Genomic DNA, 24,857 nt, shown 5'->3' on the forward strand with positions numbered 1-24,857 from the left:
GCGAGCCCTGGCTTAGCCCTTGCAACCCCTGGTGATGCCTTTGGGATATCTGGCCTCAGAGATCATACAGCCAGCACCAGGGCTTTCAGTGGGATGAAAAAACTGGGGGATCTCTCAAAGGGGCGTGGACAATGTCATTAAGAGTGTGGCTTAAAAACACACAAACTAAAAATCTGTGCTTAGTATAGTGTGCCACCCGACTTGTATTTTGCTGTTTCTATCATTGCATCCAGATATATGATACAACAAGTAACATCATACCTACAAGTCAGGATTATTTGCTTTGTCAATAGTTGTTAGTTGTATAAGATAAATAAGCAGCAACTTTGGCTTGTATATAATATTGAAAAATCTTCCACTTAAAGCCCTGGTGACACCAGGACAATGTTGCTGCTCCTGAGTTTAAAAAAGAGAAGGGGAATCCAGAGAGAAAATGACTCAAAGGATTTCCCTTACCCTACAACTCTCACCTGGTATGTAGTCATGCCGTATCTTCTCCACTAGTGCACTGTCACTGCAGTCCGGAAAAAAATGGACCGCCAGGGCACAAAACAGAGCCCGATAGAGACCCGTTTCGAGGCATTCTTTAAACAAGCATTAAAAATGCAATAGGTCTCGCCTTTCATTAAGTTAAAGTCATTTGCTTTGCTATACAATACCATTAGCAAAGCAAATGGCTTTAACTTAATTAAAGGCGAGGCCTATTGCATTTTCAATGCTTGTTGTTGCTTGCGTTGGGGCTATTGACCCTCTTTCTAGGCCACTGAATGAGAGGACTCCATAGTGAATGCTGTCTACGAGTAAAAAAGTATGCCTATTATAGGCAGCCCTGTGACAAAGGTCGCACACGGTAACCCCGCAGGAGAGCCTGCAGAGAGCACAAGGATTATCTGTCACACCCCAGGGATCTGAGAGCACACATGGTGAGCTCCATAAGAGAGACTGTAGAAGAGCACCGATTATGTATGTAGGTGTTCTCAGATTAAAATGTCATAGAGTTGTGTAGAAAAGGCTGCCCGAGAGTACAAGGTATATCTGTTAGTATTATGACATCTCAAATTAGACTCAAAGAGTTCAACACATAATAAGGCTGAAGAATATGGCCTTATAGCCTGCTGTAGTAGGCTATATCTGCCATAAAAGGCCCTCTCCAGTGTTAAAGGGTCGAGCGAAGGCCTACTACTAGACCTTTAATGCTGATATAGCCGTGCTGCGGAGGGATATAAGGCTCTTAAAACATTCCGCTACTAGAGGGCAGAATGTTCTAACAAATAAAACAAAGGCCTCATAAAGCACGAGGGAATTGAAATCCCCTCGGGCTTCATGAGGCTTTTATTGACATCAACAACTGTGAACGACAATTTTGAAATGTTGGAGCTTCGGGCTTCCACTGGCCATTAGAAGCCCAGAGCACTCCATTGTTTTGAGTGGAGCACCCAACATCCCAATGTTTTATTATAGCCTTAGAGTCCGCCGTAGCGGGCTCAGCCGGCCATTGAAGGCACGCTCCAGCGTAAAAGGCCGAAGGCGAGGGCCTTTAACAAGGGAGTGAGACTTTAATGCTATTATAGCCCAGCTACGAAGGGCTATAAGGCTATTAGAACATTCTGCGACTAGAGGGCAGAATGTTATAGCAAATAAAACAAAAGCCTCACGGAGTCCGAGGTGATTGAAATCTCCTCAGGCTCCATGAGGCCTTTGTTCACAGCAACAGCTGTGAACGACAACATTGGAATGTTCGAGGTCCGGGCATCTACCAGCTATTAGAAGCCCGGAGCACTCCATTGTTTTCAATGGAGCTCCCAACATTCCATTGTTCTAATACAAGTTATGTCTGTGAGTGTTCTGCATCTTGAGATACATTTTGGACTCTTCAGCAAAAGATGTACACGAATCACATAATGCCTGTGAGTGTTCTGAGTTGTCAAGTCACTGTCTATGGGCTAAGACTACAATGCATGTGTCTTTGAGTGTCCAGGGGCCCGTGTATAGTTTTGGAATAATATTATGAGCTGTGCTTGTCTGTGAGAGTTAAGAAATGTGCTTTGCGTCAGAAGAATGGGATTGTATATATGAAAACAGCTGATAGCTAATGCTTACCCATGTACCCCTCCCTATTATGTAATGAAGCTTGCAATGCTACTGCCAGGGTAGAGCAATATCTGCATGCGTGAGGTGCCTACTCCTATCTCATACTTTCCACCAACAGCCCAGATTTGGAGTTAATGTTTGTACTCTTGCACCAGTTTTTTATTGCCACAGTCCTTTTTGGGGGGGGGGGGGATATTTTTATTGGCATTTTAATATATGAAAGACCACATACAGTATCTATTTAGTTCACTACAGTTATTACATTTCCAAAGCCCCAGGCAATCAAGTGTTCTTGTGAGCAGTACAATACAGATTTCAATATGAATCCTTAAACACTCTATAGCTCAAGCATATCTATAGACCGGGGCCCCGTAGGCATGATTCCCAGCAACTAACACACCCCGAATTGCCATTACATGTCTTCAATCTATGATGCCTGTTCCCATGCCCACGTAGTCCTGTAGGAATCTACAATCTCGTAACGTTCAGGGTAGTTGTGTCTTGGTATATGGTGTCCATACCATCTCCAGGTCTTGCATGTGAAATAATTCATCAAACAGGGAGATAAGAACTGGGATACCAACTACCTATGTCCGGCGCGGCACTCTCTATATGTATAACGTCATAAGTCTCAATCTATGCCCGCCGGGGAGAGGAGGGGGGGTGAACGGGGGGAAGCCCAGGATCCCGGAGGTGTCCAATCATACCACATTTATTTATTGCACAGCCAGCCACTCTACTGTCCCCACCCCCCTCGCAAAGAGAGGGGAGGGGGTTGTCCCATAGGGGTTTCTGTCACAGTCATTCTCAGAGGCCGGGTCTAATCCTCACGATCGGAGTTATCCCAGTTTCTCTCGTCAGGCTGGCTGAGGGGGGTTTCACTATCTCCATCAGTATACCGTGGAGAGCTCGGGTATTCCCAGGCATGCAGTATGTCTCTCCACTGGTCTGCTATTGGGTGCAAGCGCAGCCACCTCAAATCTTCCCTACGCAGCACTCTTTCATCTGTCCCGGCCCAAGTCGTCACCTCCCTCCGCCACACAGTCACTCATGGTCCCATAGGTGCTTTCCACTCAATTCCTATACGTCTCCTGGTCAATGCTAGCGCCAGATCTATGAACCTGTTTCCCGCTTTCCTTTTTGGTGGCCTAGGGTAAAGTTCCAGTAAACACACTTCTGCAGTGCAAGCAAGCGTTCGTCCCAATGTAGTATTAAGCGTGGGGAGGGCAGTGTGCCAAAATATTTGCGTGATCCTACATTCCCAGGTCATATGAAACCCACGTCTTCCTGATTGCATTTCGGGCAGTGCCTCGGCTTCCCTTCCCCCCCCCCAAATAACCAAGACCCTGTGCGGTGTTAAATAAGTCATGCGTATATAATTACATTGTACATATTTTAATTGTGTATTCTGCAATATTTTCTTGGGAGATACCAGGACCTTTCCCCATTCTGCGTCCGTGAGGTCCCTCCCCAAATTACTTTCCCACTTCTCCCGTAAGCGGAGCAGAAGGGTCAGTGAGGCCTCACGCAAGGACGCATAGAACCATTTAATTTGGTGTCTCGCAGTACCCAAAGTGACCAGTGAATGCAACACTGCATGTGTCTCAGGTTTCTCCCTATTCCGGCCCCATAGCTTCGCGAATTCCCTCTACAACGCTTCATACACTAAGAACTGGCCCGGGGGCAGACCAGACCCCTCCACTAGTTTTTCAAAGGGAAGCAAGGTGTTCTCTTGATAACAGTCGCCTATGGTTTCGAGACCCACCGCAGCCCAGGGTGCTAACTGCTCCACAGTCATGACCTGCTACGGCTCACCTTGGGGCAATCCCACCAGCGGCAACTCCGGCGAATATTTTGGGGTATCCTCTTAATGCTACGTCTCCAGCATTGCAGTGCCATGGACTGCAGTATGGTATTGTAGGGAACTTCTGTTGTGTATATCAGAAGCTTTGCCAACAATAGACTGGGACTCTGACCGGGTTCCGCCAAGAAAGTCCCGTCCACGTGCACTCCTTCTAGCCATTGGGACAACCGTTGCATCTGGGCAGCAAGCTAATAGAGCTCGAAGTCAGGGACACTCAAGCCTCCTGCGTCTATGGAGTGTCTCAATACTTTAAGCGACACTCTGCGCCTACTGCCCCCCTAAACTAAGTTCCTCATCAGGGAATCCAGGTTGCAAAACCATGCAACAGGCATTAACACTGGTATATCAGCAAAGTAATATAATACACGGGGGAGCATGACCATTTTCGCCAAGGATATCCTAGCCATGATGGGGAGGCGTAGTGTACCCCAGAATTGAACGCTAGGTCTGAGAGAATTGCAATGCTCTACCCAGGTTTCCCTCTCTCAAGTCCTCCAGAGAGTGGAAGAACTGGACAACCAAATATTTGAAGGTGTCCGACGCCCAATTAAGGTCCATGGTTGCCTCGAGGGGACGTGCCATTGTTCCAGCCACTGGGAAGAGGTATGTTTTACGCTTATTAACTCGCAAGCCTGACAACTCCCCAAACGTCTCAAGAGTTTGGAGAACCGTTTCCGTCCCCCGAACAGCTTCGCAAAGATACACTAATAGATCGTCCACATAAAGAGAGATGATATATGTCTGTCCCCCTAATAACCCCATGCCTTCACCCCAGTGTCTGAATAATGCAGCCAAAGGTTCTATCGCCAAGGCGAAAAGGAGCGGCGACAAGAGGAAACCCTGACAGGTACCTTGCGTTATGCGGTATTGCGGGGAGATGGTTTTGCCAGTCTTTACCCTGGCTGTGGGGCAGGTATATAGCAGTCGTACCCAAGCCACCCAGCCGTCTCCAATGCCCAGGCGCTTCATAACTGCCAACAGGTAGTCCCACCCCACATTATCAAAAGCCTTTTCTAGGTCAATTGATAGGATAGCAGACCGTTGGATGGCGTGTGCTTCTGGGTGGTAGAGCACCGAGTATAGGCGGCGGAGGTTATATGAGGTATTACGGGAGGGAATAAACCCGTTCTGGTCCGGATGGATCAGGGCCTGTATATGTGGGAGCAACCAAAATGCCAGTACTTTACTGAGGATCTTAAAGTCAGTATTGAGCAGGAAGAGGGGTCTATAATCTTTCACCTCGGTATGTGGGGATACAGTCTTGGGGAGCGGGACCACCAATGCATCTCACATGCTGTTTGGGAGATGTCCGATTTGGAGCGACTCCGCATATAAAGTCAATAGCCTTGGTGCTAATTCAGCCCCATACTTCTTATAAAATTCTCCCAGCAGGCCATCTGGGCCAGGAGTTTTCCCATTAGACATGGTGGAAATAGCTCCCTGTACCTCCTCCAGAGTCACTGGTCCACTCAATTCCGCCCTTGCTTCTGCTTCCAACGTTCAGAGATCTACGGGCTCCAACAAAGCCTCAACAGTTGCCCGGGGGCAGACCACACCCCTCCACTAGTTTTTCAAAGGGAAGCAAGGTGTTCTCTTGATAACAGTCGCCTATGGTTTCGAGACCCACTGCAGCCCAGGGTGCTAACTGCTCCACAGTCATGACCTGCTACGGCTCACCTTGGGGCAATCCCACCAGCGGCAACTCCGGCCAATATTTTGGGGTATCCTCTTAATGCTACGTCTCCAGCATTGCAGTGCCATGGACTGCAGTATGGTATTGTAGGGAACTTCTGTTGTGTATATCAGAAGCTTTGCCAACAATAGACTGGGACTCTGACCGGGTTCCGCCAAGAAAGTCCCGTCCACGTGCACTCCTTCTAGCCATTGGGACAACCGTTGCATCTGGGCAGCAAGCTAATAGAGCTCGAAGTCAGGGACACTCAAGCCTCCTGCGTCTATGGAGTGTCTCAATACTTTAAGCGACACTCTGCGCCTACTGCCCCCCTAAACTAAGTCCCTCATCAGGGAATCCAGGTTGCAAAACCATGCAACAGGCATTAACACTGGTATATCAGCAAAGTAATATAATACACGGGGGAGCATGACCATTTTCACCAAGGATATCCTAGCCATGATGGGGAGGCGTAGTGTACCCCAGAATTGAACGCTAGGTCTGAGAGAATTGCAATGCTCTACCCAGGTTTCCCTCTCTCAAGTCCTCCAGAGAGTGGAAGAACTGGACAACCAAATATTTGAAGGTGTCCGACGCCCAATTAAGGTCCATGGTTGCCTCGAGGGGACGTGCCATTGTTCCAGCCACTGGGAAGAGGTATGTTTTACGCTTATTAACTCGCAAGCCTGACAACTCCCCAAACGTCTCAAGAGTTTGGAGAGCCGTTTCCGTCCCCCGAACAGCTTCGCAAAGATACACTAATAGATCGTCCACATAAAGAGAGATGATATATGTCTGTCCCCCTAATAACCCCATGCCTTCACCCCCGTGTCTGAATAATGCAGCCAAAGGTTCTATCGCCAAGGCGAAAAGGAGCGGCGACAAGAGGAAACCCTGACAGGTACCTTGCGTTATGCGGTATTGCGGGGAGATGGTTTTGCCAGTCTTTACCCTGGCTGTGGGGCAGGTATATAGCAGTCGTACCCAAGCCACCCAGCCGTCTCCAATGCCCAGGCGCTTCATAACTGCCAACAGGTAGTCCCACCCCACATTATCAAAAGCCTTTTCTAGGTCAATTGATAGGATAGCAGACCGCTGGATGGCGTGTGCTTCTGGGTGGTAGAGCACCGAGTATAGGCGGCTGAGGTTATATGAGGTATTACGGGAGGGAATAAACCCGTTCTGGTCCGGATGGATCAGGGCCTGTATATGTGGGAGCAACCAAAATGCCAGTACTTTACTGAGGATCTTAAAGTCAGTATTGAGCAGGAAGAGGGGTCTATAATCTTTCACCTCGGTATGTGGGGATACAGTCTTGGGGAGCGGGACCACCAATGCATCTCACATGCTGTTTGGGAGATGTCCGATTTGGAGCGACTCCGCATATAAAGTCAATAGCCTTGGTGCTAATTCAGCCCCATACTTCTTATAAAATTCTCCCAGCAGGCCATCTGGGCCAGGAGTTTTCCCATTAGACATGGTGGAAATAGCTCCCTGTACCTCCTCCAGAGTCACTGGTCCACTCAATTCCGCCCTTGCTTCTGCTTCCAACGTTCAGAGATCTACGGGCTCCAACAAAGCCTCAACAGTTGCACCAGGGAGTCCCATGGGGGGCAGTGTAAAGGGCTTTATAATAATCCCTAAGCAGAGTATTAATTTCCCTTGAATCATGCAGAGTTAAACCGTCAGCTGTCTGTATACGCATAATCGGAGAATCATGTGTCTCCGGACGAATCAGCCAAGACAAGAGGTGGCCAGCCTGTCCTTTCTCCCCCTGTACTCTATCCATGTATGTCCTATAGTCATGTGATCTAAGTCGCTCCAGTATGTCAGCATGCTGTTTGCGTTTGTCCAAAAGACAAGCGTGTGCCTGCACGTCTCGTCCCTGAAGACCGCCCAGTTCACGTATTTCTCCCTCTCTATCTAACAATTCACGGTGCAGTTCCCTCCGCAACCCCACAGCCTGCCCCATGCAATGTCCTGGCACCACCACCTTAAACGCCTCCCACTCTATTAAGGCAGACAAAACAGAACGCTCATTATCAGCAAATTAATCACATACAAGAGATTGCAGGGCGTCAGCAAACGGAGCATCTTCTAGGGACATCGGATTGAGGCGCCATGTTGGTATCGGGGATCTATCTTCATAGGGTCTGTATGTCAACAACAGGGGGCTGTGGTCTGAGAAGGTTTGTCCCAAGTACTCTGTGTGTGTGATGGAATCACTAAGTGTGGGGGAGCACCAAAAGGCATCCAATCAGGTATACAGCTAGTGCATTTGGGAATAAAAGGAGTATTCTCTCGTGTCCCCGAGTTGGATCCTCTAGATATCGTTCCACCCCCAGTGGGACATCCAGTCCCGCATACCAGCTGCCACACAGCGGGTTGGGGCACCAGGCAGAGGGGGGTGCGAGCGATCCAGGTCCACGTCTTTCACTCCATTAAAATCCCCACCTATTAGTACTGGACCTACCATCAGATCTGCTGCATGAGTAGAGAGGTCAGCCATATAGGCCAACTGGTCCTGGTTAGGGGCATACACACAGCCTAACGTGACTTCCCGCCCCTAAAGCCTCCCCAGGAGGAAGACATATTTACCCTCCTTGTCTATAGCAGATCGTGTTAATTCAAAGGGCACCCCCGCTCAAATACATATCAGCGCCCCACGAGCATATGCCGAAAATGATATGGCATATACCTGCCCCCTCCACCGTCTACGCAACCTTTCAACTTCTGTTTGAAGCAGGTGAGTCTCTTGCAGGCGGGTTTCCTGCACCCCTTGCCCCTTAATATAATTTAGGATCCTGTTACTTTTAGACATGGACCCCATCCCCTTAATATTCCACGTGAGGAATTTCAATCACTGCTGTTGTGCTGCCATTGCTGGCTAAGGAAACCATCCCCCCCACAACCCCCCAGCACCCCCACCAAATCCCCCCGGGCCAATAAGACAGAGCAGCACCCACATCATAGGCAAGACAGGACCGATGCAAGTGGAAAATCAAAACAAATCGAAACAAAAACAGGAGGAGAAGAAAAAAATCTCCCTAATTCCCAGAGCAGTATGGCCACGGGAACCCACCCAAACCCTTCATAGTTAATAATCAATCGAGGTCCAAACCAACAAATTAAGTCACCTTAGTCACAATATATGGCCCAAATGTGGATGACCCACAATTCTTTCTCACTGTATGGGCTAAGATAGCAACACTGGGAGGAGACACGAGCATTTGGGGGGGTGACTTCAATGTCACGCCCTGTCTGGGAGTGTCAGCCCCCACCCGAAGTTCAGGTCTAGTTGCGCCCCTGTACACGAGAATGGGCATGTCATGCCCCATCAAGGATTTCGTCCTAAATTACAAAAGGACACATTTACATGCACTACAATCCAGACTTTCAGGGGGCCACTTGATAGAGAAAGCTCTCTTTTTGCCCCGATGGCCTGATCTGTGACTGGGGGTGAATGTTTTGCCAATGTGCAACATTCCGTCTATCATCTTGTGTGTTTTGCTGTTCGCCCTATGTGGGAAGGGTATGCCCAGACGTGGGTCCCATGCTCACTACGCCACTGGAGTCAAGCTATCCTGGCTGAAGAGGGGTGAAACTCGAAACCGGTCCTAGGCTGCTTGATTCCGGTCCAGGGAAGACATGGCTTGGCAGTTCGGGCTGGACTGTTCCCATGAAGCACAGGGTCAAGACTGATTTGCATATGGCCATGTCTGAACTGGGGTGGCGTGGTGAGCAAAATAACGATGGATTAAACCCAGATCTGTGACTGGGGGTGAATGTTTTGCCAATGTGCAACATTCCGTCCATCCTCTTGTGTGTTTTGCTGGAATAATTCCTAAACAGATACTTGTAAATACCGTTTTATTTCATTTCTTTTTAATGTGATTGATTTAATGAGGCTATTACTATTTGCAGAAAAATTTATTTGTTTCATGCAACAACCATAAAAAAGTTTATTTTAGATCCAAGCGGGTCCTCACATATGAGAAATTGGAGGATATCACAGATATTATGCACTGTAAAATTAGTGGGCTGCTTTCAACAGTGAAAACACATCACTATCTCTGAATATTAGATGTAAACGCTTTCAGAATTTCGACCATAGTGCCCAGGGCACCCATGTTACATGGAGTTGCCAACCCATTGCTGAATTTTGGAAAGAGGTGTATAATACTATTCAAGCTGTCACTAGAGCGTCGCTGGAATATACCCCAGTGGTGGCACTGCTGGATTATGTAGGGGAAATCCCACCTGAGAAATGCCGTTTGGTGGCCATGATGCTACTGTTTGCAAAGCGCAGACTGGCCATCCGCTGGGGTGCCCCTAGAGCCCCCGTATGGCTGCGTGGGTGCGAGATATTGCTTTCTGTCAAGAGCAGCTGGTGTCATTCTGGGACCTAATGCCGACAGCATCTCGCCCGAGGGACATATGGGAACTTTTCACTACCTGGCTCAAGGGAAAAAATGCGGAACTCCCGGATGACTGTAGTCCAGTGCCAGTAATCTCCCCGTCTGGATCGCCTCAATAGCCGCCTTCAAACTCGCCACTTTGTAGAAATGTCCTTCACACATATGAGTCCGCCTAGCTCGTACCATATGATACAGTCAATCATGGCCACCCTTCCCCTCCCCATTTACTGTGACTAAAATCTATATGTTTATTTAGCCCACATCTGACACTGTTATGTTTCAGACAATATAATAGTGAGAATTGTGATAATGTATTACACAGAGGTACCTTTTTTTCTCCAAAAGGACATATCGCACCGGAGCAGTGAACCTGATTTTTATTTAGTATTGGTCTTTCTTAGAAAGATGCACGCAAAGCCCAATATCCTGCGACAAAAACAAAACCACACGCACGGGCGTGTGGTGAGATTTCAAAAGCCCTTACATAAAGTCTTCCCCAGAACAGCGCATGCGCTGTTACAGGCTCGACCTAAAAAACAATCGGGACCGGACAAATGCATCCCATCTAAAGAAAATACCACTGTTCACAGCAGTATATACCAACATAACTGAGACATCAGCACAGGTATCAAAGCCCCTTAAGGACTGAAGAGGATCTTTTGAAAAGATCTCTGTGATATCTTTGGGTCTGGTGAACGTACCATTGTTTTGATTTAGACAAAGTAACTGTAAAGACTGACTAAGCGAATGTCTCAACACTCAGCAAGTGATCAATCACGGCAGATCCCCAAATTATTTATCCACCTTTAGAAGTATTAGATTGTTGCCCTCTCCAATAGCACTGCCACAGCAGAGCACCAAAACCAGTACAGTCCAATAACTAATTAATTGAAGAAATCCTCGAACACCTAAGTATTGATTGTACATTACCTTTAGGTCTCTGGACAACATATATCAACATAACTGCATCTCCTCAGGATTGGGGGCTAGAAGAATTAATACCCCCCCAAAAAAAGAGACAGAGGAAGAATTATTGAACAGTATAGGCAGGGATAAAGATACCTATCTTGTTAGAAATTGAATTTTTAGTAGGCTAGGGCGTGGGCCAAAGCCAGGCAAAAATCACCACTCTAGTCAGGATAAGGGAGTTACACGTGTAAAATAACCCCTGCTCACCCCCTTGGTAGCTTGGCACGAGCAGCCAGGCTTATCTTAGAGGCCATGTGTAAAGCATTTGCATATAACCAACAGTGATACAGTGTACGCACTACAAAAGGACACCACACCAGTTTAGAAAAATATCCAATATTTTTTATATAATTAGGACAAGACCAAAAATGATTTTAAAAAATCCACAATACTATACTTAAAAGATCACAGTTCAAAAATACATTGATTACAAAGAGTTCCTTGTGTGGATAGCTCTGTCCGGGATACCACGGCGTCATGAACACACAAATACAAAAACAAGTCTGGCTGACAGCGGGGTCGCAGGCCAGCTACGGTGTCGGGAAGACCCGCAAACAGTACCTTTCAGAGATGCAAAGCGATGGGGCCCTTGAAGTCACATGTGTTGCAGGGAAGTGGCTTTTATGAACTCAGAATGAAAAGGGCACCCTCGCTAAAGACTACGTCTTTAGACGCTGAGTTCAGGCATACCAAACTTCGTTCACTTATCCCTTTTTCGGGCTACGTACGTGGGTGGCACAATCCGTGCTGCAGGCCCACGAGTAGTGGCCGACCCACAAGCCTTGGCACCCGCAGTGCCTTTTACTGGGGACTGACAAGAACGTCAAACATCCAATCATAACACAAATTACCACAGGAGCACCAGCATTTTACCACTGATCAGCAGTGCGAGAAGCGCGCAGAAACGTTACACCAGCAAAATCAGAGTCAAAACCGGGAGGGCAGAAAGCAAAAACTCGGGGGAAACATGCCAAAAGATGCAAAGTCTAACATATCTTGAGGGTGATTTTTAGTGGGACTTTGATACAACTGAGATAAAGGAGTTCCTAAATCGGATAACTAAATGTAACTTTGATACCACAAGAATAGAGGAGTTTGTTACAAATTTTACAAAGTATGTTGCAGTTGTCCAGTCGATATTGAGGTATCCTTTAGAGGAGCCACTGGATTAGTAATGGTGAAGGAAGGGTAAATATTTATTCATTGAGCTACCCACCCTTGTGCCGCCCGACCTGAAACAGTGGCCATCCTGGCCACTAAGAAATGGTTAAAAAGGACATTGCACGGAAAGTTATTGATTATAACAGTACTGACATGGCGAGCCGTACAAATGTAAAGCGTGCATTTTTATATATCATCATACCATTGCAGAAACATATAGAGAGCTTGATGTCACGATTAAGTAAGCTATAGACGTTGTCGCTACATGTTGTAGCAAACTATTCCAGAGGTCAGAAATGGAACTGTAAAATTTAAAAACTCAATAAAAATATATCCAAAAAACAAAATAACAGTACTGACATGGCTACTCTTCCCGATTGTGTATTGTTTCTCATACATAACTTAGATGCTTTTAACACATGGACAAGTAGGAAATAATGAAACTGAGGTAAATAATACAGAACTAGTTCCCTTCACACAACAGTTACATGGCTTATTCCATGTGGGCCCATGAGAAACATCATGTGTGAGTGCTTGTATGGATGTGTGAATGGGTATGTAAGTGATTCTGTGAGTGAGTGCTTGTATGGACGAGTGAGTGGCTGTGTTGAGCGGCTTTATGGGTGAGTGAGTGGGTGTGTGAGTGACTAGGTAAATAGGTGGGTGTGTGAGTAGCTGCATGGGTGAGTGTGTGGCTATGTGACTGGCTGTGTGGGTGAGTGACTGGTTGTATGAGTGGCTGTAAGGGTGAGTGATTAATTGTGTGAGTGGCTGTAGAGTGAGTGGATGATGTCATTAGTGATGTCCTTTGAGATGTCATGAGTGATGAAATGTGTGAGGTCATAAGCAGTCCAATCTGGGGGAGTAAGTTATAGTTAGCTCAGGTGACCTTAACTGCTGAATTTCTATGGTTTTGTACGGGTGAAATCTGAGCCTAACTGTAACCCAGAGGTATTCAATCTGTGGGGCGCGACCCCCAGGGGGGCCCTGGAGGCATGGGAAGGGGGTCTCGCTCTTCATTTGCTAAAGAAAACGGCCCAGGCGGTTGATTCCGGTAGTTAACATGTTTTCCCTGGAGTGTTATTCAGGGACTCTCCTGTGCACATTTGCATTTCTTTCAGGCCAGCAGCACTCTGGCAGAAGGGTGTGTTTAGCTGTCTGTCTGGCTTTAATTTCTCAGGAGAGTGCTGCTGCAGTTAATTGATCAAATCACTTGGAGCTTTTTGAGTGGTAGTGCACAGAGTTTACTGAGCTTTGAAGTGCTTGCTTTTAATTGTCATCGAATTTACAAAGCGCGTACTATCCCTGAGAATGTGTTGGAGGGACAGTTATGTAAAAAAATTGCTTTACATAGGGTCTGGATGTTACTAAAATGTATGGGTCTCATTTACAATAAAATGGTGTAGGGCAGCTCCTCAAGTATTTCTGCTGCGCTGCCCTATACCAATTCAAAAGGGCAGGAATAGATTGTATTTATAATATATTGTGCACTCCAAATCCTTTCTGCCGGCGCACAATTTGGTGCCTAGTGCCAACACAGGCCCCCTTGCATCATGGTGCAAGGGTGTCTGCATTGTTGGCCAGATTGTATTTGTGCAAGAAGGCCCGCCTTCATGCGCAAAATCAACCCATGGAGGCCTTTTTCTCTTTCTGTGTGTGCTACACATAGAAAGAGGAAACAATTGAGGAGAAATAAAGATACTTCTCCTCGTTACGCATCCCTTGGGCCAGCGTACAGTTTTGACCCATCCTCAGGTTTACAGATCCTTGTAAATCTCGGAATGGGTCAAAACCCATGGGAAAACCCACTGCAACGCCCATGGAACACCCCCCTTTCAATGTAACGCAATGCACTGACTTGCGCTACGTTGCCTTACACCATATCTAGGAGGCCATGAAAAGCCACGCTAAGGGACTTTGCGTGACGTCGTAGATATGGGTCTGCTCTGTGCACAACCAGAGCATCATAAAAAATGACGCAGCTGCAGCACATGGGGCTTACAAATAAGCCCTATATTTTGGAAGCAGCCCATATATTTTGGAACCACCATTTTATTGTGAAACATTTTGCGCATTTTGTAGCGGTCTATCTTATACTGTGTGTAATGCAAGTATAAAATAGAGACTTAAATATTCACAGTGCTTTCTGTCGCAGGCAGTGATCTCATAGCACTAAAAATACACAAGTCACTATTCTCCACTTCACCAACCACGATTTAATTCTGTGGCTCTCTCCTTTCACACAGACCTTTGCAATGCATTAACTAATAGAGGTTTCCTAATTTATTATATTGCATTTCCCACTGAGTAACAACTTTTTAAAATGTGTTGATTATTCATTGAAGCTGCCCATTATTTTTTATGTAGCTACCTGATGGTGAAAGACCTAAAAAAGTACGTATGTTTTAATTATGATGAATGATGTTCAGCTATCTCCAGTTACATGCAGCTGTAAATGCCAAGCTGTCAGCATCCCATGAAATATAGCATGGGTTTCCTCTAATGCCGTGCAATAAATTTGCAGCCCATGCATTACAGCTATTATACGAAGGGCCACTGGAATTATGTGATTGTGCGGACGCAGCAATTTTAGCATAATTATAGATTAGCCGCATTTGCCACATAATCCATCATCTGCCGCATAATCTGCTAATTTTAACACAACACTTTTTATTTACTCAAAAGGTTTAAAAGTTACTAAAGGGCAGCAACAGGTGTTGCCACTCCGTAGAAAGCCCTTTGTAAAGCTGCTTTGGTCACATTTTTGTTGCTTATTGCTATATTTGGGTGTTAAACTAGTACTAATGAGGTGCAACCACAGATTGACCGTTTCTCTGGAGAACATTTATGGTTGTTAATGATAAGGACTACCAGGTTCTAGATTTTCTTTTTTCCAGAGGGGGTCCTTACGCCTAAAACATTTTGATGGGGGGTCTTGGCATCAACAAGTTTGAAGACCACTGCTATAACCAGACCCTCCAGGATTTCGCGATGTACTAAATAACTGCAAAATCACCTAACTACCATGATGACCGAAAAATGTATCATTTTGGCTGCTAAAAAGGTCTCCAACAGACGGCCAAAAAAATGGTGACATTCTATTGGCTATATGCGCACACGTCACTACGTGGCACTGTACAGCTGTAATAGCTGCCTGCTTCCTGTTCTGTGCACATATTCTAGAAGGGCTATTATCATATTCGCTGCACAAACCCCAAATACATTTACATTCTTTTTGCATTTTGATAAGGCGCATAGATATCGGCTAACAAACTAATGATCTGTTTTAGCATTGTATTATACTATAGTGGTTGTTATGCACGGAGACTTGAGGTAGGCCAACGCATAAGGGAAGTCATTTGTTTAACTTATTTGTAAAAATGTAAATGATTCGCTCTCAACAAACATTGCGGATTTATGAAGGTGAGTTCGGGGAGTGGAGCTCTACTACGCTCTGCCGTTGGTTCTGAGATCCCTTTGCAATGGTTTGGGCGAGCTTTCAGATGTACTAATTCAAGCAAAATTAAATGAATGGTTTGGTTACTGACGAATTTAGAAAAATTAAATCCTTAAGGGGGCTCAACAAATGGATTCATAATGCAAGTTGTTAATTGTATACACAGATAATATTCTCAAAATAATAGAAGGAGAATGTGTTTGAATGAAAAGGTGAAAGAAACATAAAAAGTAACATTATTTAATATGTCATTAAACTTTTGAGCCTTGGTAAACAGGATAGTAGCCCTTTATTCCCGATATATAATCTACTTACTCCCAATTTGTGTTTTTTAGTGTGTACTGTGCATAGGGCTCCTGGACTCCATTCCCTTTTGCGCAGCTCACATGTCCTTCAGATGATGAAAAAAACTGCTTCCATTCTGCCGAGAGATGCTAGTATTTGCAGCCATAGTTTGTCACTGTAGCAGTGCTTTTTTCATTTTGGAGTATTCATTAGCAACACTTGTGATATCCATTAACACTTAGAATATCTAATGATTCAAGAGCAGGCGTTTTGAAGTCTATTACCAATAATTCGTCTTACTCTGAAAATTGACTTATGTATGGGGCTGCCATACTTTGCTCCACACTTAAAAGCAGGCCCTTTGTCTACCTTCTTATATGATAAACTTGGATATTGTGGGAGATACCCAAAGGAGGGAGCGAAGGAGTCTGTGCGACTGAAACCAGGGAGCAAAGGGGGCTGTGTGACTGAACCCAGGGAGTGAAGGGGGCTGTGTGACTGAAACCAGAGAGTAAAAGGAGCTGTGTGAATGAAATCAGGGAGTGGTGAAAGTGGTGCCCCAGCAGGAATGCATACTTGGGCGCTAGAACATCCCAGGGAGAAATACGGCCCTCTCCCACGAGGTTAGGATTGGAGCTGTGCTTCCATAGAGCTGCAGAAACTTGAAACATGCCTATTTCAAAGTGGAATACTCTGCTAAAACAGGTTCCATTGATTCAAGGCTGAAAAGGAATGATTATGAGTAAAATAAAGTTCTGCAATAATGCCGCAAATTTTTTATTTTTGTGCTGCAAAATTTGCAAATCTATGCTGCAATATCTTGGGGGGGGGGGTCTGTCTATGGCAGTCTCTACCATTGCCTCCAGTATAGTGGGTGGGGTACAGTTGAAGGAGCACCTCCTGTTGCCCCCCCCCCCCCTTTGGTTGGTGCAAGACCAGAGTACATACCACCTCTTCCGTATTTCTTTCACCAAGCGCTGTGCCACAGATACAGCATTTATTTTCTGTTGCATGCCTTTCCAGATTTTGTGTTTCTGGGTCTCAGGCACAGTCACAGATGCACAGCCAAACAGCTACTCATGGTTGTTGCATCATTCCTCGGTTAGTATCTCTAGTTCTTTTTCAGAGAACTTCAATTTGCGCTTCCTCACCCCTGCCTCCTTCTCTGCCTACTGGCTAGCCATTCCTGTGGTATTAATGATGGTTTGGGGACTCCTCAGGTCGCTTGAATTGTGCAGCAGTTCTCTCCTCCTTACTCTGCCTGCTCTCTTGGCTTCTCCTGGGCAGCACTTCCTGTTTGTGGGGTCATCTCCCTGACCCAGGAAGCAGAATCTCTATTTTTTTAATGCAGTCGCTATTTGCGACTGATTAAGTAATCACAAATTGTGATATCCTATTTAGCGATGCAACTCGTTTCCGAGTCACAAAGTCCGGCCAGCTTGAGACCGTACATGCTATTTAGCGATTTCCCAATTGTGAATCTCAAAAATTCACAATTCGGAAATCGATAAACGGTGTTTTCGTACACCCGTCCCTAGGTTCAGCAAATTCCTCACGTCCCACTTGTGATCAGGCCTCTATGTCTGCTGTCATCAATGAGAATGTTTTTAATGCTTTCAGTCAGATAGGGTCTAAGGTTAGAACTGTTACAGAAATACTTTTTAAAATGGGGATGTACTCAATCCCCACAAGAGAAATTAAGGCCTGATACCTCATCTTCCAGTGTTACAGCTGTATGTGATTCATCTATTCAGAGGTAGAAAGAAGTTGCCCTTGACATGTTTGTCATGTGTGATTATTTTGAGGCTGACCCTAGGTTTTGCTATCCTACAATCCCCCTTTTGTGTAACATATTATGGTAGCTCCGATGACTAGGATGAGATTTATATATCATATGATGAAGAATGTTCAGAAATGGTTACAAATATCAAAATGTTGGCAAAAAAGATCTCACACACAGAACGACACTATATATCCAATGTAACCACGCAGCAAGCTTCCCTGCCTTAGAACACATACTAGAGAATTCGGTGATTTCAGAGGCACTGCACCAGCACTTAATTGTCAACACCAGCACTTATTACAGTACACTACGTGGAGGCACTGTTTGTTCGATTTTGAGATGGGCACAACAATTGAATTGTATTTCAATATACATAAAATTACTAATACTTGCCATCCAACCATTCTTGTAGCTTTGATTGGCCTACAATAGTCTGAATTCTCACACGTGTAGGTTTGCGAGGGTTAGTGGTTGTGTTGGTACTGTCACTTGCAGCTGGCAGGGGCCATTGATGGTTCAAGATGCAGTGAGCTTCTGACGAGGGCCCTGGCATTTATTTTCTTTTACAAATTAAGCCCTGAAATGTCAAATTTGGGTTAGATTTACGCATGCGCGGGTCAGGTTGACTCCTCATTCATGTCACTCCGTATCTCACAGATTTGGTGAGAAAGTCTATCGGTGTAAATCCAAATGTGACCTATATCTGTGTGCATTTCAGTTCACTTCAGGCCGTAGGGTCCACTCTCACTACAACGGCAATGCCTCCCACCCTCCACCCCACACACTTTGTGTGATAGGAAGGGCTGCTACTCATGTGGGTGAGTTTCCCTTGGCTACCTTAGTATCAGAGCCTTTGTTCAGATTGCGCCCTGGGCTCAGAGAAATTTGGCGCCCTTGCTAATGCTTGCGAATTAAATGAGGCAGCAGGAGGCCCTTTTGAGTTCACTGGTCAGTCCCTGGCTGAGCTGTGACTGCCCCTGAACACAGATGCCTCCGGACCCCCCCAGCTCACCCAAATCACCAATAGCTTGGCTGCCTCATGCTGATGATGGCATTTTTGATGTCAGCAGGGGTGAGAGGGTGAAAACGGAGGGTGAAGGAAGGGTGCTAATGGCGTGTTAAAAAACATTGCCCAAGGTATCAAGGATTAAAACCACTTTAAACTGGAAAATTAGACAGAAACGAGCACGGAGGGCTACGGACAAACCTGGAGCACGATGACAGGGGTCCTGCTGTTGGCAGTACCTTAATGCACACAGCTCGTGCACCCCTCAGAATATTGGCGGGCCCAGGTCGGCCATGCGAAAGGCCGGCCCTGCTTGTATGATACGTTTTCAAAAGTAATATAGATTGCTATATGTCCGTTCTGTGGCTCTGTAGAGCACGTGTTTATTTAAGACTGAGTTCTGTAATAATGTATATAAATTCTACATTTGTTTTGGACAGTTTTCATACATTCTTTAAAGTCACGTGGTCTGCTGCCATTCACGTCACAGGTTGCACTGCTAAATTTCTTGTGAACCGTGAAAGCATCACACAATTTCGAACTCACGGCGAAGAATTTTGAAAAATGTATATATGTGTACAGCAGCAGAGCTGGGCACGCTCCGTTCACGCACAGACTATTTTACTTTACAAGATACCGGAATATACGCGTCTCCCACTCAGGTCCATGACTGAGACACTGTATTCATAGTGCCAATATCGGCAACAGTTATCACAAAACACATAAGTACATAAATAAAACACACGACACTGAATGTAAGTGGAGAAATATTGCTGCAGGTTTATTAGCATAAGCAATATCCAAACATGGTGGGTTATCTTACGGGCGATCCCAGGGCAGGCCAGCCCCTATGCCGCCTGCCCGTCTGATAAGCCTAGAGTCACCATGGCAACGCCAACTGGTGTATACCAAATGTTGGGAGGGTCCCCCCCTCCCATCCGTGGACCACCAGTCCACTTGCTTCCCACGCCTCCCCGTGATGGGTGGGCGGAGCATACATGGCAGCCCCCGGTTGCTCAGACCCACAACCGCCTGTCGGATAGCGGGGCGCCGTCGGTCTTCCAGTGGACACGCTAAACATCCCTGGGTATCCTGGCTTAGCACCACGCGGTGCTGCTGCATGCTATACCCCTTGGTATGTGCAGACCCTGGATCGCCCTGTAACTCCTCCACAGCCTTGGGAGTGGCCACCGTCACTACCAGGGCCCCCCACCAAGGTAGACTTATTTCCTTCCCACCTGCTGCAGCCAACGCTTCCCCTGGTCCAGTCTATTCGCAACCCGCAGCTGCCAAGCCTACACCAAGGTCAAGTAAAATACCTGCCTAGAGGGGAGAGGTGCACCCCATCACCCCCCAGGCACCCTGTTGATTTGGCGTGTAAAAGGCCATGCCTGATGAAGCCAAAGCCTCTTTGCTCAGTGAACTTGCGCATGGCGCTGTTGACACCATAATGGCTTCTCCTGAGCGGGCTCCTTGCCAAGGTAGCCTATTACTTACAACCTGCTGCAGCCAAAGCTTCTCCTAATTTCAGTAGGAAAAGATCCATGCTTCAACTAGAGAGGTGTACCCCATCTCCCTCCCGGCACCCTCTGGATTTGGCGTGAATAAGACCTTTCCTAATGAAGCCAAAACCAAATTTGCTTTTTAACATACAACATGCTGATAACCAGGCTTCCCCAGGTCCAGCCAAACCAGTCTTAGCCCATGCAGGCCCGGAGCCGGCATGCCCCTTCAGGCAAGTGCCCCCATTCTATCAAAAATTCCCCGTGGATTTTGACTGCTGTGACCCGAAACCTAAAAATAGGCGTTAGTCCAATGAAGGAAGAACAGTACCTATGACAAGCCACTCCTGCCAGGAAGTGCCCGTGGGTGGAGGAAAGAGTTGACAAACCTGCTCTACTTCCTCTTACCTCAGTTACCGGAGTCTAGCCCTAGTCGGAGTATGACCATCACTTTCCGACAGTCAGCACCCTATTTGAGGCCTAGCCCTCACAAAGTTCTGACAACATACCCGCGAGCAGACAGGACAGCGTGACCCAGGGAGGGAACCAAAGCATGAATGCCTCACCATGTTAATAATGGGAATCCAGTGGTACTCCTGCTGCATTGCAGCCCAAATATGCCTCCTAGGAGTTTGCCCCAAACATATGGCCCTAATCGCCCCCGTGGGAAGGTCACTTCCACCGCCTGCATAGCTGCCAGGCAGTGCTAAAGGGCGGGAGAAGTCACCCCGTATCGTTACTCACTATAAATGTACCTGTATTGTCGAACTAAAGGACAGGCTATTAAGTGAGCTGACCAGGCTCTGCCCTTGAAACCAGGGGTCCGCCCCAAGCCCCTCTAAGTTCTGCTGCTTCACCTGCCTGTTAACACGAATCCCCAGGGCAGACCCCGTCCTCTAACCCACGCTTGGCCATGCCTGAGCTTAAGACACCTCTGAAAAGCGGGACACCAGGCTGACCACCAGCATTGCATTCAGGATGTTCCTGACCAGCCACGAAACATGCGCCTAACTAAAGCAACTGGCACCATGCCACCAAAGTATCAATTCAGCCTTCTATGAATGCAAAATGTGCTCTGTGGCGATCCGTATTAGTGTTCCCTCCAAACCAGCTGCCCTAACCAGGCGACCTGCACCCTCTTGGCACTGGCACACTCCCGCCCCAGCTGCCCCAAGAGTGCCTGGTCGAGTGTCGCCATAACCTACGTTTTATCACGGACGTAATATCGGGGTATGATGACACTCAACTAACTCTACTGCTGAGTGCCCTTGCACCATCGAAAGTATGTCTTTGCCTATTCAGTGGCTGGATGTAAAGTTAGATGACATTGGCAGCCCACTCCTGGGCGAACATAGCAGCTTTCAGTTTCTGGTGCTGTCGACCGTACCTGTAGCTAGATGAACCGAATGCAATTCCCTTGCTCCTGTTGAGCACGAAACCCACAACACTTTCTCCCCATGGTCCAATACCTTGATGCTGCTCATCCTTTCATAGCACAATGTTGACAATCTAGTTCTGCAATGGCCTACTTCGCAGCCTGCACCATTCTGCCAGTGCCGAAAAGACCTTTGTCCTGCTGCCTGGCCTAAGCAATCTTGCCCTGGTCTAGAAGCGCCCGCTTCAGCCCTGGAGATAACAATTCGTCAGTAACCCCAAACTGGCCCTGATGCGAAACAGACCAGCCAAGGCACACAGGTGTGTGTAATAACTAATGGCAGGTCTAACAGCATCAACAGGCATCCTCAGCTAACAATAGGCTTGCCGGAGTAAGGGTTTCCAGTGAGAATAAGATGACAGCAAATACAGCGGGAGGAGCGGCCAATGACCTGCCCAAAGACTCTTCGAAATCCTCCTACCAAATGATGTGGGAGCTCGCCACCAACCTCTGTCCGAGCCTGCCAACCCCACAAGTATTTGGACCCCTATTGCTCCAAGGATTGGAGCGGGGTGGGGGGGGGGGCGCAGTCCGGTCTGAAGATGTGTGTGATGGAGGGCATGCATCCTGGAGTACCTATAGTTGAGTTCAAACGAGTACCTGATGTGTTTAACTACTAATGGCGTAGTAGCAACTCAATCAGCACAGGGCTAGTTGACCCCCTGTCTTACAACCGTGTGAGACACACAGGGAGAGAACGGAAGGCCAACCCCAGTCCGACACAGAAAAACCCACCACGTGGCTGTGCCCAATGAAAACACCATCCCACATCAAACCGACCCGATGAAAAAACAACAAGCGCCTAACGCTCTACACCCGCGGATGACCCCCGGAAACAACCAATCGAATACCAATGGAGTAAATAACACCGGACATCCTTTCAGCATCTGAAGTCCAAGCCCTTCAGAAGAAACCTGGGAGCCCAAAGCCAGACATCAGAAACAAAGCATTGAAACCAGGCCCCCAGGACGGGTGCTGACTCAAGCAGATTAAACCTCCCGCCTCACCTGTGAGGACCGCACAGCCAATCCACTCCCGCTGTGCTGACCAGAGTACGCAGATGACCATCTCAGCAAGGCAACCTGACCATTTATGTACGCCGCCCCATCACCCATCACAATAATCTGAGATAGGCCGCAAGATTACCAATATAACATCAACACTAGTCTATATTCGCGTTATCCGCCAACGGCGAAGAGACACGCACGCGTCCGACCGGAGAACACCACACACCTCAAATCATTCCAAAACCGCGAAACATAGCCGGGCAGGAGCATGTTGCACCCGCACCCATGCTCAATATAAGGAGAATCGGGAACACAAAATTAATGACTCCCGCTTACACTCCCATTCCCTAGTGAGCGGTGCCCGCAGCTCTGTGGGACACCGGCAGGATCTGTGAGGGAAATAGTGAGGGTTTTTGTTTTTTTTTTTATATCTGTGTGCATTTCAGTTCACTTCAGGCCGTAGGGTCCACTCTCACTACAACGGCAATGCCTCCCACCCTCCACCCCACACACTTTGTGTGATAGGAAGGGCTGCTACTCATGTGGGTGAGTTTTCCTTCGCTACCTTAGTATCAGAGCCTTTGTTCAGATTGCGCCCTGGGCTCAGAGAAATTTGGCGCCCTTGCTAATGCTTGCGAATTAAATGAGGCAGCAGGAGGCCCTTTTGAGTTCACTGGTCAGTCCCTGGCTGAGCTGTGACTGCCCCTGAACACAGATGCCTCCGGACCCCCCCAGCTCACCCAAATCACCGATAGCTTGGCTGCCTCATGCTGATGATGGCATTTTTTATGTCAGCAGGGGTGAGAGGGTGAAAACAGAGGGTGAAGGAAGGGTGCTAATGGCGTGTTAAAAAAACATTGCCCAAGGTATCGAGGATTAAAACCACTTTAAACTGGAAAATTAGACAGAAACGAGCACGGAGGGCTACGGACAAACCTGGAGCAGAATGACAGGGGTCCTGCTGTTGGCAGTACCTTAATGCACACAGCTCGTGCACCCCTCAGAATATTGGCGGGCCCAGGTCGGCCATGCGAAAGGCCGGCCCTGCTTGTATGATACGTTTTCAAAAGTAATATAGATTGCTATATGTCCGTTCTGTGGCTCTGTAGAGCACGTGTTTATATAAGACTGAGTTCTGTAATAATGTATATAAATTCTACATTTGTTTTGGACAGTTTTCATACATTCTTTAAAGTCACGTGGTCTGCTGCCATTCACGTCACAGGTTGCACTGCTAAATTTCTTGTGAACCGCGAAAACATCACACAATTTCGAACTCACGGCGAAGAATTTTGAAAAATGTATAAATGTGTACAGCAGCAGAGCTGGGCACGCTCTTTTCACGCACAGACTATTTTACTTTACAAGATACCGGAATATACGCGTCTCCCACTCAGGTCCATGACTGAGACACTGTATTCATACTTCCCTCGCACACAGCGAGAAGCTGCACTTCAGGCCCCCAGACAGGCATGTGTCTCGAGCCTGGCGTGTTCAGAACCTTCCGTACAAAACCGAAAGGTCCCGCACAGAGGGAGGTGGAGACAGGCACGCCCTGACAGAGGGAGAGAAATCGAAACTAAGTTAGTACTCTCTTCACTTCCGGGATCATGGCCGCAGCAGCATCTCAGTTCGGAAATCTCAAGGAAGAGACAAGCTGTTCGATCTGTTTGGAATATTTTAATGATCCGGTGACCATTGATTGTGGGCACAACTTCTGCCGCTCCTGCATCACTCGCTGCTGGGAGGGTAAAGATGACAACTTCCCGTGTCCGCAGTGCAGAGAAGCATCTCTGGTGAGAAATCTCCGACCCAACAGGCAACTTGGAAGCATTGTGGAAATTGCAAAACAGCTCCATCGTTCCCCGGCGAAGTCTAGTGAGGACATCCTATGCGAGAAACACGGGGAGAGGCTGATGCTGTTCTGTGAAGAAGATCAGAGGACGATCTGCCTAGTTTGCCGAGAGTCCAAGGATCACAAAACTCACTCCGCAAGTCCCATAGATGAGGCTGCAGAGGAGTACAAGGTATGTGTGTGGGTGTTCAGGGTTCACAGTATCTTTCCTCCAGGCGAATAACGGAGGCTCCAGAACAACACTGGGTGTTCATGGATTATAAGGCACCCTTGTTTCACAGAGACATACCTGTCAACCTCTTACCTTAGCAAGCATTGGCATAGCCAATAGGTCTCGCTTTTGGGAGCTTAT

General features: G+C 47.1%; 1 protein-coding gene across 2 annotated transcripts in view; it reads left to right on the plus strand.

Moving 5' to 3' along the window:
- LOC146833541 (E3 ubiquitin-protein ligase TRIM39-like) overlaps positions 1–24,857 on the plus strand; it is a 138,616-nt gene that overhangs the window by 14,925 nt on the left and 98,834 nt on the right. The window contains exon 1 of one of the 2 annotated variants that reach the window (XM_085601397.1): positions 24,236–24,677. The exons of the other annotated variant lie outside the window; for it this stretch is intronic. Coding sequence (XP_085457523.1) covers positions 24,261–24,677 — 417 coding nt within the window. The 5' untranslated portion in view covers positions 24,236–24,260. Of the gene's footprint in view, positions 1–24,235; positions 24,678–24,857 lie in introns of those variants that run through there. 2 annotated transcript variants of the gene reach the window in all.

This window comes from Triturus cristatus, chromosome 4_2 (assembly GCF_964204655.1).
Source record: "Triturus cristatus chromosome 4_2, aTriCri1.1, whole genome shotgun sequence".
NCBI classification, from domain to species: Eukaryota; Metazoa; Chordata; class Amphibia; order Caudata; family Salamandridae; genus Triturus; species Triturus cristatus.